Source organism: Anopheles stephensi, chromosome 3 (assembly GCF_013141755.1).
Source record: "Anopheles stephensi strain Indian chromosome 3, UCI_ANSTEP_V1.0, whole genome shotgun sequence".
NCBI lineage: Eukaryota > Metazoa > Arthropoda > Insecta > Diptera > Culicidae > Anopheles > Anopheles stephensi.
The window spans coordinates 43688902-43705378 of record NC_050203.1 but is presented as its reverse complement, the minus strand read 5'-3'; the positions used below and the strand labels follow the sequence as shown (position 1 = coordinate 43705378).

The window sequence follows — 16477 nt, the reverse complement described above, 5'->3', positions numbered from 1 at the left end:
CTCCCTGTGTATTGAGTCGCATTCTTACTTCATCTGGCTCCGCTCCAATTGCTTATGAGCACTTACGCTTTTTCTAAATCTTGAATTGTATGCTCTTCTCAGCGTTATGCTCTTCTTTCCACTTATGCTCCTTGTTTCATGGACCCGTTCCATTTCCTTGGATCATTTCAGGCTACAACTGAACATGCCATACAGAAGGCATGTCTCGCCTTTGGGCGCCTTTGGGTGGTTTGGAGGATCAATATTGAAAGATTTTTTAGAACAAACGTGCCGGACCGCTGGAGCCATTGGGCCACAATTAGCATTCGCTAGGCAGCGATCGGCCAATTGGTGCGATGTGCAGATTCTCGTATAGTGTGGTGTGCCGTTTGGCTTTAGCATCGTCACATTCATGGCTCATTCATTGCTATTGCTGGGCCATTATTATTCATTGCTGGGCCCTCTACATCGGTACTCTACCTTAGTAATGAGAGCAGCGACAGGACAGAGCAATCTTATGTGCTGCTCCATTCATACTACCTGCTGCGAGCTAAATTGTGTAGGCGCCTGCGTGCTTATGTATGAGACTGTGTGTGATAGATTTAACGAGAGCAAGAGGACCTTAATAGGGCGCTATATATATTTTTTGCGTTTGCTTAATACCAGCTTACATGTGTTATTTTTTCGTACAATGCGAATACAACAGCTCTTAGAAAACAGCGCAGTGGTGCTGCAACAAATAAACAAAGCATGTCTGAGACTTGCTTGCTATTTTGATTAAAACAAACAAAAAAAACAGGACACCAATGTTGTGACACGATGCCAAAGCAAAGTGAAAGTTTCAAAATTGTGTAGCATTCCACATGTTTCATTCGATTTTATAAAAGCTAACAAATTCGAGCAAAAAAAAACAAAAGTACAACAGCTCACGGTTTCTAGGCTGTGCGCTAATGAGCAATCGTTTCGATTCTCATTTATAATTGACACGGATGCAATTGAACAATCAATCGGACAACCTAATTTGAAATATGATGCAGACGATCAATTGGCCTGCTCCGAAGCACCGTATCATCGAAGACCTGTTTCACATAATTCAATCTTTAGTTTTAAGTGTTGGTAGTGGCTATTAGTTGCTCCGGCTACCATTTTTGGCTTTGCTTGACTCGTGTTTTACCCGCAAACTAGTTAGTCAGCCCTGCGTACGGACCATCTAGATGGGCTTGGAACTCCGGTCCTGCCCTGTGATGACCGACGACGCTGTCGCCTCGGCCACAGGACCATCAGAAACGTTTGATCGGTTTTACTGTTGTTGCATAGAGCTTCCATTATTTCAAAACCAGGATAGTAAACACGCAGAAAGCCAAACAATTAGCTCATCCAACACCACTGCACTGTCATTCGTAACACATGATAATGCTTTTGCATTTCCATATGATTCATGTCGATTGTTTCCCTATCCCTTGTTTCCATTTAACTTTCTAATCATGAAGCAGAACACAAAATAAAATGTATCGTTATGAACAAATCAATCTTATATCATTTGAAAAAAAAATCTGAATTATGTATACAGGAAGAATAATGAACTTTTTCCTAAACAGAGTTTTTTTTTATCATACTTTAAACCTATAACTGAACCAACCACTTTCACGCCTTAGTGTGTTAAGTCCAAGGATCTCACTATCACCATGTCACACAAACTATTGCAACAAACTTTAGAACGAATTCATTCCATGCAACATTGTGTAATGTGCCTGCTTAAGATGTTGAACTGAAACACTTGTTACAACTGTTTGTGTTTTGTTTTATCAGTCGGTTCTGCGGCATCGGGCACAAGGGTTTGTTAAGGTAATTCACCGTGATTCGCTTCAACCTGAATCAACACCCATACGGTGAGTTTTTGTTCTTCGGTGTAGCCGTGTACGTTAAATCTTTTCCGCAATCAAAACATTATCCAGCACACCCGATGTATGATACTTACTGTCATAGACCAGTACACATAGATTTAATTGTACCAAACAATGTCACGTACTATGTTCTTAAAAAGCCCATGTCGCTGACCCATTTGTGGAAAGAGCTTTCATCTTTGTTTCATGTACCGTACCTGCTGTTTGAATGACTATTACTCTATCGTAAAAGTAAATTTTCTTGATATTATCCCATTCATACTCTGCCCGTGTTTAAAAGATGAGTTTGAAATAGCTTACATGTTAAAGCAAATGTCTTCATCATTACTTTGCATAATAGTTTACTTAATACGTAAAATTGGTCACCGGCATTTCTCACCGGGCACAATGTTTCATGCGTGAGGTACCGATAGCAAATACGGGTTTCGCTGCATAGCTTCATATAGCACTACACTATTGGTCATTCTAACTATTCATCCTTCCCGGTTGCGGCAGTATCTATAGTCATTGTTTTATGCGTGGTTTCACACTAGAACGAGTTAGTCCGTACAGCTTCTTCTTTTGTAGCGATGCACCTGCAATATTCAACCCATTCCGAATCCGATTCGTTGTTACTCATCCTATCTATGTTGCTTTTCTTTATATGCACCGATTACACATGATGTGAAAATGCGCCACCATCAATTCCACAACAAACAAACAACCCAAAAAAAAAAACACTATAAAGTAAAAAAGCAAAAAGCCCAAGCATAGCCAATTCTAAAGCTGCAGAACACAATCTAGACCGCGATCCGTTCGCGGCATATTATGTCTCGCGAAGTCTACAGCACAGGTCAAGCAAATCCAAGCACTACCGGTACTAGAAGCCCTGGTCGACCAACGAGACGATTAACTGAACTGCCGACTGTTGACAAGTCGCCCTCACGAGACTACGGCGGAATCCGAGGAAGACCTTTAGGTGAAATAATTATCATTCTTACATTGATTGTAATTTTGTATTGTATTGCCTCTCTTTTCTCTTTATATCTACAATTTTACGTACGGAAACTTCTACTTTACCTTCAGTATTCTTCGTACTGAAATTTGTACTTCCTCATGCCATTATGTTCAGTGCCAGCTGCTCGGGAGCTCAAACTCCTTAACAAACGAACAAAAAATGCGTAGTGTACATCCAACTTGAACAGCAATCAATAAATAATAAGAGACCTACATACATTGTACTCAAATCAATCGCGACATCCTCGTGTTCACGATGTGAATCATGAACTGTGTACAACAATAGTCGCTTCCTCTTAGTAAAAACAAGCAGCTGCAGAATTAAACGAATCTTTCATATACCTCGTTGTAGAGAAGTTTTGGTTTTTGTAACAATTTTCGTAAGAAACTCCTTTGCCCCACTCCGTTATTAGCTTGTAAGAGCGAATTGAACAATGAAGAATGCCCCATTTAAGCTCTGTTAAGCAAAGTGCAGAACGCGAAGTACCGTTTGCTGCTGCTTGAAAAATCTTGATTAGTTTTTGTGTTTGTAAGCGCGATCCACTATTTTGCTTTGCTGCGCTCCTTAAATGCTCCGTGTTCGAACTCAGTCTGGTCGCTTTTCAGTGGTGCTATGTCTTTTAACTCAGCATTGTAATCAGACTTCTGGGGTTGCAGTTTTTTGTATTTTTTTTAATAGATTTTTAAGGTCAGTGGTTTTTCAAAATACAGTACAACTTCGGCTATTTTAAAGCAAGCTTTCGTGTATTTTTTAACCTTACAAGATTCATTCAAAGAACAATTACAGGTAAATAAGTCTCCGAGTCCCATTACAAACTACTCAGTCAGACGACTTCAACAACACTCGCAACACTCAGCCAACAATTGTTAATTGCATAGTTAGCGATCTGATTTTACCTTGTTTATCGCAGATTTTTCTTAAAGAGTAGCACTTTTGAACCCTGTTTGTGGTTTGCCAAGCGTTTCACGCAAAGCACGCGAACAAGTTGTACTGTATATGAATAGTGTTCATCCAGCATGTAGTTACTATATAATTTTATCTTCCTTCTATCCGTGTTTGGCTTTCGATTCACGGTAGAATCATCTTTAGCTCATGTACGTCACCTTTCCCCATTCTTATAGGGCCCAATACACACCAATCACGCTCAGGAACTAACTCTCCGCTGAACTACAGCTGGAAGTCTTATCCACATCATAATTCATTTACAGCCATGGGTAGTCCATATTATCGGGATATGGACGAGCCCATCAGCCCTGCTGGTGGTCACCATCGCAGCAGAAGCGCGACTCGAGCTCCCACGCACTCGTTGGAGTATCCACGCGAGCAATTAAGTACGGTTTGAAACGCCTTTTCTCTCCGCGGTCAGCAATCTCATGCAACCTCAATTTTACCCATTTCGCACAGGAACTCGATACCAATCTTTGGACAGGGGTCTCGTCGATCCCCACGATCGAGAATTCATACCCATACGGGAGCCACGTGATCGTTCCCGCGACAGATCACTGGAGAGGGGACTCTATCTAGAGGAGGAACTCTATGGTCGACCACCAAGACAAGGTAAGGGGCACAAGAAAGTGCTGAGTATGACATTAATGGTAAACAATGCTTTCCCCTTTTTTTCTTATTTGTCCACCACAACAGCAATGCCGGAGCGAGGATATTTAGGGGATTTGCAGGTACAAAATGGCGAGTTGCAACGAGAACTGGGCAACTTAAAAAAAGAGCTCGAGCTTACCAATCAAAAGCTCGGAAGCTCGATGCACAGCATCAAAACATTCTGGTCGCCCGAGTTGAAGAAGGAACGAGCTCTTCGGAAAGAGGAAAGCGCTAAGTACAGCCTGATCAACGATCAGCTGAAGTTGCTGAACAGCGAAAACCAGGTGAGGCCGGTTGAATCGCAAGTCGCGGGAAACGCTGTTATCGATAGTTGCACTCATTTGCTTTCCATTCCCTCATTTTCAGAAACAAGCAATGTTGGTGCGGCAACTGGAAGAGGAGTTGAGATTACGCATGAGGGCACCAAACATCGAAATGCAGCAGCAGATGGAAGCCCTGTACGCAGAGAACGAACATCTGCAAAGGGAGATTTCAATATTACGCGATACCATTAAGGTAACATACCAATGCTTACCCTGCTGCATAACTTTGGAGTATTTCTGTGATAAGGGTGTATTTCTGGAAATGGAAGCAATTACTGTTTGCCCCAATCTAGAAAATTAATCTTGGTTCCTGATCGTCTTTCTGTGGTTTCGAATCATATAATGCAACTTTTGATTTACTCAGTGGAATATTTCAGCTGCGTTCAGCAAGGGGAAATTTTCAACTCGATTGTGGTGCTTGGCAATCAGCGAAATTTTCATTTATAATTATATGCACACCTTCTAATAGAGTTTTATTTTTATAAAAGGTGTTGTTTAACAATTCTGATCAACAATTTCAATCGGTGTTATGTTCAACGATTTAATTCCCAGAGCGAAACGGTTACGTTGCTCGTTGCGTTGCGTTGCGAGGCTGTATCATAGCGGACGCAACTTACACCTAATTAGAAGTGAAAGAACAACAAACTTCAAATCCAAATGTCCTGGCCTTGACACAACATAAGTATAAATGATGTGTTATGTGATTTGCACCTGATATCTCAACATGATCGTTACTCTAACTGTATACGCTGTTCAGTTTGCATAAATACTTGAACTAACAGTAGTTATGTTGGAACTCATTGCGACTAGCCTGTACCAGCCTTTATGTACATGCATCAGTCACAGAAACTCATCGATATATTTTATTTATTTCTATTTTGCTCAGGAACTGGAGCTGCGAATAGAAACTCAAAAACAAACGCTTCAAGCAAGAGACGAAAGCATAAAAAAGTTATTAGAAATGTTACAAAGCAAAGGCATGGGTGCGTATGACAAACAAACATACTAAACAATGGAAAACAAACCAGCAACACACACACTCACTCACACACTGTGCACGCTTCATTTTCATTCCTAAATGTTCAATCGCAACCATTACTGAAACACTTGTTTTTCGCTTCTAGGCAAGGAAGAAGAACGGCAGATGTTCCAACAAATGCAAGCTCTCGCTCAGAAACAGGTGAGTTTTGTTAGTCCTATTAACGCTTAAACACCGGCAACCTAACTCAATCAATTGACTGCGTCAGGCTCTTGTGCGGCATACAAAGAACACGTTTCCGTTGTGTTTGATAATCAGATCGAAAGAGACAATTTGAGAGGATCCCGTCTTGTTTTGTATCGATGATTTTGATTGCATGAAAATAACGAGCATTTTTTAATTCATTTGTTTCTTATCAAACTACCACCACACCAAACCATCCTACACCTACATTATATTGCTACACAAATCTTTCGTGCCGCGAGCTTTCAACGCGTTTGTTCAATTTACACCAGTTTTAAAGTTTTTGGTTCAGCTACCACCATCCTTTTTTGACTTTTCTTTCGGTTTAGTACATTTCGCTTCTAACGCTTACTTACCTGTTGTTTGGCGAAAGAATTATGATAACTTATTTGTTAAAACAACCGTGCGCATTAGCAACTACGCTAGCGATCATACACCCACACACGTGGGATCAGCTATTTCTTTCGATCTTTCTCTTTCTCTTCCACTGTGCGACTCTTGTTTATGTTTGTTTGTTATGTTTCATACGTTCTCTTTCAATTTGTTACTCGATTGTCTTGTCTGTACTCTTTTATCTTTCGCTCCTTTCGATTTGGCTCATACTTTTTCTCTTTATATTTCTCTCTTTCTCTCTCTTTCCCTCTCTCGCTCCCTCGTTGTCGATGTCGCTGTGACATTGTGTAACATTTGGATTAGATGTTCGATGCACATTCGCTGTCTTGTTTCTTGTACATATTCGCATAGGGCTTTCATGAAGCTTTTCAAGCGTCTTACAAGATTCATTTTTCGTAAAAGAACGATTTTTGTTTGTTGTCTGACGTTTTTATTACCCAGGTGTTTTCATAAATTTCCTTTTCTTTTATCTTTTATTCATCTTAGACTCTGTTTCTGTTTCGGTAAAATTTGCTTCAATTTGTGCAGTTTGTGTTTAGTATTTCGATTCGTAACGGTTTGTATTTTCCTTTGTGCTGTTAGAATCAAACTGATGCTGCTGACGGTGATCACGCACTGTGAGAACTTAATTTCGAGAGAGTCATTTTGTTACCTAACCAATGTTGAGTTCATACAATTTGCATACACTTTGTCAATTGTCTCCGTAGCTCGTCAACACATCCTTACAACATTTCGATGTCGCTATTGATTTTATTCATTCGTTCCCTTTACTACTACTACATAACTTTTTCGGTTACTTGTTCTGTTCTGTTTTCTTCCTTTTGTTTTGTACCACATTTCATGCGAAAAAAAAACACCCGAGAAAGAGTACATCTCTTTAGTGCACTGTTATGTTCGATCGTTCGTTTGTATGCCAGCCATTGAATTGTGTGGGTGTATGTGTGCGTAAGTGTGAGGGTTGTTTTCTACTACTATGATCGTATGCTGTCGTTCGTTGGCGCTGCTGTTTCGAGAAGGCATCCTGCTAGTTCAAAAGAAGAAAAGCGAACACAACAGTCGGACTGAGCAAGTGTGTTCATTTAATGAAAAAAGCGATATTCTGTCAATCATGTCAAAGTTATGAAACGTATAAACAGCCTCAAACACGTAAATGCTGTTATCCTGTTCATAACCACGTTCACAGTTGGCGCAAATTTATATGTGGCACGCGTATACGCAAACAAACAATTAAAATCTATTGAATGTAACACCAGACCAATAGCAAAGCAATGTATGCGAACATTTGGCGGATGATGACGGTGATCATAAGCAAAACAAAACAAAAATAATTCTTTCGTCAACACAAATGCGATTCTTGACGAAACGTAGAGGCAAAACAAAGGTTCATACATTTTTTTATTACCGCAAACTAATCAGCCATGAATCAGAAACTGTACATAAAATTTATAAATATTTATATATATATATATATATATATATATATATATATATATATATATATATATATATATACATATCGATTAGCAGATCCTATTGCTGTAACTAATTTCTAATTCATTGATCATGAAACGAATGTACATCGTGTGCAATGCAATAAGAAAACAAACTAAAAATTATCAACAAACAAAGAAAAGGAGGGAAAATCAACATTCGATTGATTGTGTACACCATTGATATCTTAATGTCGATGTCAACAATGAAATGAAAACGTCTTGTCTCTTGAGGTATTTAACACGCAATAATGCGCTAACGCATTTGGCGATGCCATAGACTCTAATATACAAGCATAAGCTCTTTATTTGTACTGCAACATTGTATTATGCTTCTGATTATGTTTAGCTAAACATATACTACCGTCTGCCGTCTGAGATAACGATAATATCTTTTTACTTTTAAGATCGCAAAGCAACCGATCATTAGATTTTTATCATTTCTTTGTTAAGTTCAACAAACAACTATTATTTTGTCGTCCCAATCACAAACCCTCATTAGAACCAATTTTTCCTACATGTTGCGCAATCTAGGAACATCATCCTCATATTCGTTTACGCAATACATGGAACATACTTGTAATTCCAGCCTACATAAGATCGACGGCATGCCCCATGTACTAGGCCCCAATTTGCAAACCAAACACTATCCAAACTAATTAACAGATCAATGTTAAAAATTAACAACACCCGTTAAACGAACCAAACCAACATCCAGTGTTGTCTTCTCTCTCCTCTCTTTCTCAAATGGCCATATTTTCAGATGTTTGATTTCGCCAACTGCACCACTACCACACCCGATTTAATGCGTAGCAGTTTTTATCCAGCCCAGCCAACGTCAGTACTAAATTCAAACTACCACAGCATCGCCCCAACATCTAAGCTGTTGGATGTGCGCTCCGGACGATTGCCGGCTCGCCGCTACAGTATAAGTGGCAGTGTGCCATTGTCATCTATGGTTGACTACTGCAATTTGTCCGAGAATGCGGCCAATCTTTACACGCAATCGGCTAATCTGACCAACTTGCTAAACGAAACCACCAAATCACTATCCCGCTCTTCTAACATACTCAATATGCGCTCCCTGGGCACAACCGCCTCGGGCGATAGTGGCATCAATCTGCCCATGAGTCATGCAACGACACTCTTTACACAACCGTCGCACACATCAGCACCTTCATCTTCCTCCACTAACGTTTGCGGTGTGCTCGATCCTTCGCCATCGATTCCACACGAGCGGATGACCACCTCGGCTGCTGCTTCCGCGGCAGCAGCGTCCGGTTTTCTCTGTTCATACCCGAACACCTCCAGCATTTCCCATTTACCCATTTCCCATGCACATAGTAACAATTCGAATCTCTCGTACTATCACCATCATCTGCAGCACCATCTGCCTCAGCTTAACCAGCAAATCATGTCTCTGCCACAACAGCTACAGCAGTCACAGCAAAACTCATTCGCAAGTACTGCGTACCGACCGACGACCGACTACTTGCTTTCGAAACCGATTTACAGCAATAATACGCTCAATGCCGCCACAAATTCCACCTCATTCCTATCGCAACCCCACAGTATGCTATCCCAGACGAAGCACCTGTTGTCCCAGCATCATTTTCTGTCCAACCCAAACATTACTCGTTCCCTAACGAACTTACCGTCTTCTACCACGTCTGCATATCCTTACGAACGCCATCTACCCTCCACATCCACTGCACGCTATCCATCGTCGTTTGATCATTCACACTTTCTGCATACCATGCATGACAACATCGACAGCAGCGGCTTCTTCAAATATCCTACCACGTACCCTACTCCATACTCCAAACTAGACTTAGACTACAGCAGGGCAAACGATATGAAGCGCCAAGTAAGTTTTAAATTCGATGTCGATACTTTATCCATTGACTCGTAGGCAACGAATATTGTGCACAGCTGGGAAAGTGGTTTAGATAGTGCATGGTCTTATTTAACGCATTTTTAGAAACGATTCATCGATCGAATGTCATTACATGCCGTGTTAGATTCGAAAACAAAGCAAAAACATGCCACGAAAGGTAGACCTCCATCATTTCGTACTTGATAGCGATGTGTGGTGTACACTATGTATGTTCCAAGACTGCCAAACTGCCAGCTAAACTTGCCATAGTTGTAAATACGAAATTGAATGTAGCGTATTTTACAATTTGCCAACACATGGTACATAGTAAGGGGAACATGACGTACCATTGGTACAATTTCATCAATATACCATACCCAGTGCTTTGTGAGCTTAATGGAGAGACAACGATAGAAAGAGAACTACAATTAGAAGCATAAATCTCTGAGAAGCATAATGCCAATTATTAAACGCCAACTTGTAGGAATATAAGTATTTAATCTAGCGCAAACAAACATGAGTTGTGGTATTGTGAAATGCCTTCCAAACATTTTAAAGTAAACTTTTAAGAACATTCCACTCACTAGTACAACCCATGTCGTAGAAGCCCATCGTAAGAATTTTTGATTATGATGCCAAACAAGGTATGATCAAACTCAAACTGAACAGGAAGTAATCCCTCATGAATACGCCGATGTGCAATAATAGATTTGCATTTTATACTAGAAAGTTATCTTTTGTTAATAATACAGTTGCTGGGACGTTGTAGCAAAATTACCCTTAGAATGTTTTCAAAATTATATCAAAATACTTAGCCTGCCATCTATGATTATGGTATCTATGATTATGGATACAGGTATGATTATAACTGAAACGAGTCATTTACAGAGTGCCACTTTATAGAAAACAGTCCTTTAGTTTGCTCTCTCGAGTTATTTTGCAATAGATCGTGTGACGCTTAGGAGATAATTTAATTCTCGTTTAGTATTTCTTATTTCCGCGCAGTGCATTAATGTACTTTAAATTCTAACTAATGCAGAGTAATAGTAGTTTTTTTTTTGTTTTTAAGAATAAACCGTTTTATCCAGAATGGCATTTGCAATTACTTAACATGTTGTAACACAAAACATTTGGAAACGCGTGGCTGATTTCACATCGAATATTGCTTGGATATGATTGTGATAACTAGGAAACCCTATCTGACGAATGCGAAGCCATGTACAAAATTGAATTGAAAAAAAACTCATTAACGCAAAACAGTCAATGTCAATTACAAACAGTGCTCTCTGGCATCTTTGGTGCGTAAATCCAAAGCTGCGTGCGTAAATCGGACTTTCATTTCATGATAATTCAGCACGCTGATTATAGTACTCAAGCAATTTAATATGTACACGTCTTTCACTATTATACATAAGATCGTTACTTCCGGTAGAATGCAGCTAAATCAAGCTAAATCTGTAGCTACGAACTTAAAATATAACCAAAGTTACATGGATACTGAGTTATGAGATGAGTAGGCGCTGAAACTTATTAAATAACTTTAAAAAATATATATACATGCGATTTTACCTATATTTTAAGAAGAAAATGTGTTATTTTAAACATTTGGATATTTCATCAAGCAATTGCGTTACCATGTATTAAATACAACCAAAGAAGGAAGTACGCATGATATCTTTACCAAAAAATACCACCATTATTGAACCGTTAATAGTTAAAGTTAAACGTCAAATCCAGAACGAGTGATAACGAAACGAAACTGTGGAGCAAACGAAAATGTCGAGCTACCCACAAACCCACACATTTCGCGTTCAGTATTACTGAATAGGCTGTAGGAGCGCTGCATTGTTAAGGTTGAAAACATTAAAGTGTTTCGGTTGTATGTACATTTAAAGTTGAACGATATTGTGTTGCCGTTTACTTGAGGTCGAAATCATTTCAGCAGCTTTTGTTGTTACTGCTAAGTATTATTATAAGACTAATAAAAACGAATTTAAATCTGAAATACAGCAGTTCCATCAATTGATACATTAATCGTTCGAAACAGTACTTTGTGGCCATTCGATCAGCGGTCCCGGGCCAAGCATTCTCGAACAGTAGTGCCTTCGAAATGAATTTTCAATAATCCTCACACTGACAATCGTCACAAACAACATCGGTCTACGGTCTCACTACTTTTCCTAAAGGCTGGGGACGAGGGAATCATGATATATTTTTTAGTAGACGATCGAAGAATATTAAACCTACTTTTTTCGTATCTATCCTTAAAGCTGGATGATTTTCGCCTGGAAATCACGCGCCGCGATCAAGAGATAATGGCAATGGCTGCCAAAATGAAGACGCTTGAAGAGCAGCATCAGGTTCGTAACTTTAAGTTATTTACTGGAGCCTTTCACACAAACGTATATGTTTTGCCCACCCATAGGATTATCAGCGTCACATTGCTGTACTCAAGGAATCTCTATGCGCTAAAGAAGAACATTATAACATGCTACAATCAGATGTAAGTAAATGCCACAGCCACTCCGCTGTTCAACGTTGAGCAGATTTTTGCGAGAGCAACCAAATCCACTAATCTTAGAGATTTGGTAGCTTCCTAGAGCTGTTTTTTAATGAAATGGAAATCTTGTTCAATCCTGTAGGTTGAAGAGCTACGCAATCGATTAGAAGAGAAAAATCGTATGATCGAGAAGAAACAACAAGGTACAATGCACACAGTTCAGGAAAAGAATCGTCTACAAACGGAACTTACTGAACTGAAAGAACATATGGACATAAAAGACAGGAAGATTAACGTTCTTCAAAGAAAGGTATGTATTGAGCTGCGATGCGATTCAGTCACAGACATTCCGCCAATCCGTCGCATTGCGATCTGATCATTGTTTCAGATTGACAATTTGGAAGATTTGCTGAAGGAGAAGGATAACCAAGTTGATATGGCACGGGCAAGGCTCAGCGCAATGCAGGCACACCATTGCAGCTCGGAAGGAGCGTTGACTAGTTTGGAAGAAGCGATCGGAGATAAGGAAAAGCAGATGCAGCAGCTGCGCGATCAGCGCGATCGAGCCGAAGCTGAGAAAAAGGAAGAACGAGAGCTACACGAACGTGAACTCGCGGAGTTCAAGATGAAGCTTCACTCTTTGGATAGCGAGGTGGAGAAGCTAACAACTCGTCTGCATAGAGCTCTTGCTGAAAAGGATCGTTTGGAAGCGAAACTCGAGAGTTCGCAGAGTGAGCTAGGAAAATCCAAGGCAGAGCTTGAACATAAGACGGCAAGCGACGTGGGTCGCAGTGGAGCCGATTGGGAACATGCTAAGCAGCGATTGTCACGATTAGAATTGGAAAATGAACGTCTCCGAGCCGAGCTGGAACGGTCACAGGTAAGCTGCCGAACCAATCCACAAGTTCAAAAACAAAACAAAAATCTTTCATCATGTGTTTGTTATAGTCAAACGATTTAAATGCTCCATATACTCTTATTATCTATTGAAACGCTCCTCGATGTCAACAAGCTTGGCCTCAACGTCCAATTCTACAATGTGTGTGTTTTTTTTTCTCAGACCACGTTTGGCAGATCCACCCTAAGCACATCACAAGAACTGGACCGTGCTCAGGAACGGGCAGATAAAACTACGAACGAGTTGCGCCGCACGCAAGCCGAGCTACGAGTGACACAAGTAAGCCTAAAACTTTACCTACCGGTACACTACAAGCCAAACTATTATTTAGCTGTTTGATATCATTATTGCGTCCTAAGGTTTCTATTTTTCATCTCATTATTTTAATGACATCAAAATAGAACTGTATCATTAAACAATAATTTGACGTTTTCGGAGTATAACCAAAAATTGTGAACAATGAAAAGCTCAAAACAGTATTTGATGTAAGCAAACAGCTGGACCATAATCTTTGATTTGTTTGGTGAACATTCATATTGTTCACATGCAACTAGAGTCAACGGATTGATGGACCTCTTTTTGGGAATTGGAAAAAAAACTTTCAAGTTTATCTTTTGATAGCCCACGCGTCTGTAATTCATTTATTCTGTGCGTGGAAAGTTAGCATGCTTCAATAGTTCACATGTTAAGAGCTTCCCGTAAGCTGTTTAGCTGATGCTCTTCCAGCAGATTGAAAAGAATATAAGTTTTCATTATTTGTATCATTATGAACCGGACGTAAGATGTGTTTTTTTTTTCTCACAAATATAAAGTGGTTCTTGTACCGTACATGTAAAAATGGCCGTAAATCTCTAACATAGCTACTTTATCTATATCTAGCAGTGGTGTTTGTTCTTCTTTAATTAATTTCCTATCGTGTTTCATGGTAAAAAGTAGTGATACATGACTTTACGAAGCAAAGCATTTTTTAATTATCTGATCCATTCTAACTACTTGTACCGCTTGTTATAGCTCCATTATTTGGCTACGTGAATAAACATTGTGAAAACATGCTTTGATGTACCTGTTTCTTGTGCATGTTTTGGATTTCACGCGCTTTAAATGTGAAGATGATGCTTGATTTAATTTAATCATATTTTATTCGTTACTGTACTACTTGTAAATGCGTAACCAGACATTATGATTTAACCATAGCGAATACCTTTAAACGTGGATAACAAATTTGTTCAGTTGAAAAAGTGTGCATTACCCTTTTCGTGTTGATAAGGATATTATTGTTCTATGGAGTTAGTAGGGAATGAAACATCAGTTAACCGTAATTGTGCAAACCAATGTGCTGTTCTGTGTTCTGTGTAAAATTGATTGCCATCCTACCCTACCCCAGCTGTTGAAACAGTAAAACATTTTGGTTTTAAGATAAAAAGCATAGAACTCATTCCTCTAGTAAGCATAAATATTGCATTTGCATTTGTTTTCAATCGTTTTGTGCGCATCCGTTATTGCATACTCAGATAGATGTTTTTGTTTTTTTATGCTCAATTCATTACACAACAAATAACACAATCACTGATAAACCGTTCACCAACGTTTTATAGGAACATACGGTACACGATTTTGTGAGTAGCAACTTTTTACACAATCTTGCTCTTTTCTCACTAATTCATTGATTTGATTTAATATTGAAAATAATTCCAAAAGCGTTTAATTTAATCTTGCAGTAATTGTCTTGTACCATTATTCGTTTTATATGCTCAATTTCTCGTTATTAGATTTATTCGATTATTCTTAACAGTAATTGTTTTGTTTACTGCCACAATGATTCCGATATCTTGAAATTCATGCAATTTGCATAACTTTTTAATCTTCAATCGAAAAGACTCCAGATATTAAGAACACAAAATTTCACGCTGACATTATCACGAAATATCACGAAGTGATGTTTATGATGCTACACGTGCACCCAAAATACTGGTCATTGAATTAACTAAAACAGTTCCAAAGGCGAGAGCGGAAAAAACACACAAATTAGCAAATCAGCTTGTTTGCCTACTCTTTATATAGTACACATAATCATCTAAAACACTTTGTAATAGATTGTTAGCAGTACTCGTTGAGCTTTTTTGTTACTTTCAAACCAATCGTTGTTCTTAGTACGTTTTAATTTTCTGTTCTGTTACTGAGTTTCTATACCGATTCCATGGCCACATGTACATCTTTGAAAAAATATTATTGTTAACGGTTGGTTGCCGATTCAAACAAAACTCTCTTTACATTTCTAGCCTCTTTTTATGATATAATATTTACTAAGAAGTGTACTATAAAATAAATTCTTTTCTACCTACCATAACACATAGCAAGATGTATTTTCTGTAAAACATTGCTATAGTATTTGCTTGCGTTCAACATGTGATACGATTCGATTTTGATTTGATTTTCTTTCTTTCTTTTCTTTTTCTCTGCGTGATTCTTCCTCTCGTTTCCACCCCATTTCTTAACCTGTGCCATTTGTGCAATTGATGCGCGCTGCGACTCTGCATTACAATCGGACGGCAATTTAAATAACGCATAGACCGACGCCGAACGATCAAGAGCGGAAGCGGCCGCCTTGCAAGAAAAATTAGAGAAGAGTCAAGGCGAGGTCTATAGACTAAAGGCTAAGCTTGAAAACGCACAAGGTGAACAGGAAAGCTTGAAACAGGAAATGGAAAGAGGCCAGGCCGGTATACAACGAATTGTTAGTGAAAGAGATAAGGTAATTTCCTGTTCCTTTGTTTTGAATTTACACACACAACAAACCCTCACATGACTGGCTTTAATACATACATTCGTCACACAATGCTCTTCAATTGGCATTTTGTTAGGATATGCCATAGACGCTAGTTTTTTTATTCTTTTTTTTTCTAGAGTTGAAAATTTATGCGCAAGTGTGTTTTTGGAGACTGGGATGCTAATTCGTTTGAAAGTACTTTGAACAAAACTAAAATAAACCCAAAAACCAAACATTGTTTTCCCCACAACAAAGATTGCCTAAACACATTTGCTTCCATATAAGCGGTATTGTTGGCTCGATTTTCAACACCGACCTGACTGACGTTGAGTGCACCGTTTTAGAAAACAAGTGCACCGTTTTTTTTTTTCTTATTCTCGCCCGTGTAAGCCTTCCACAAGCAAAATAACAAACTAAAACACTGAACACTCTACACCTTGCAATGTAAACTGTGTTGCTATTACCATACCCCAACATACATTTTAAGAACGCCCACGAACAGCATTTGTACAGGAGTGCGTACGAACCGAAC

At 39.1% G+C, this 16477-nt stretch overlaps 1 protein-coding gene across 3 annotated transcripts in view; it reads left to right on the top strand.

Annotated features, from left to right (window-relative positions):
• LOC118510963 (trichohyalin) overlaps positions 1 to 16477 on the top strand; it is a 29280-nt gene that overhangs the window by 1371 nt on the left and 11432 nt on the right. Inside the window, exons 2-15 of one of the 3 annotated variants that reach the window (XM_036053431.1) lie at positions 1789 to 1868; positions 2611 to 2841; positions 4089 to 4211; positions 4285 to 4437; positions 4522 to 4760; positions 4843 to 4992; positions 5686 to 5782; positions 5924 to 5979; positions 12051 to 12140; positions 12206 to 12283; positions 12423 to 12590; positions 12669 to 13160; positions 13341 to 13457; positions 15748 to 15930. In XM_036053431.1, coding sequence (XP_035909324.1) covers positions 2691 to 2841; positions 4089 to 4211; positions 4285 to 4437; positions 4522 to 4760; positions 4843 to 4992; positions 5686 to 5782; positions 5924 to 5979; positions 12051 to 12140; positions 12206 to 12283; positions 12423 to 12590; positions 12669 to 13160; positions 13341 to 13457; positions 15748 to 15930 — 2097 coding nt within the window. In that variant the 5' untranslated portion in view covers positions 1789 to 1868; positions 2611 to 2690. Of the gene's footprint in view, positions 1 to 1788; positions 1869 to 2610; positions 2842 to 4001; positions 4212 to 4284; positions 4438 to 4521; positions 4761 to 4842; positions 4993 to 5685; positions 5783 to 5923; positions 5980 to 12050; positions 12141 to 12205; positions 12284 to 12422; positions 12591 to 12668; positions 13161 to 13340; positions 13458 to 15747; positions 15931 to 16477 lie in introns of all 3 variants that reach the window. The other 2 variants (XM_036053429.1, XM_036053430.1) reach the window with 2 other exon arrangements.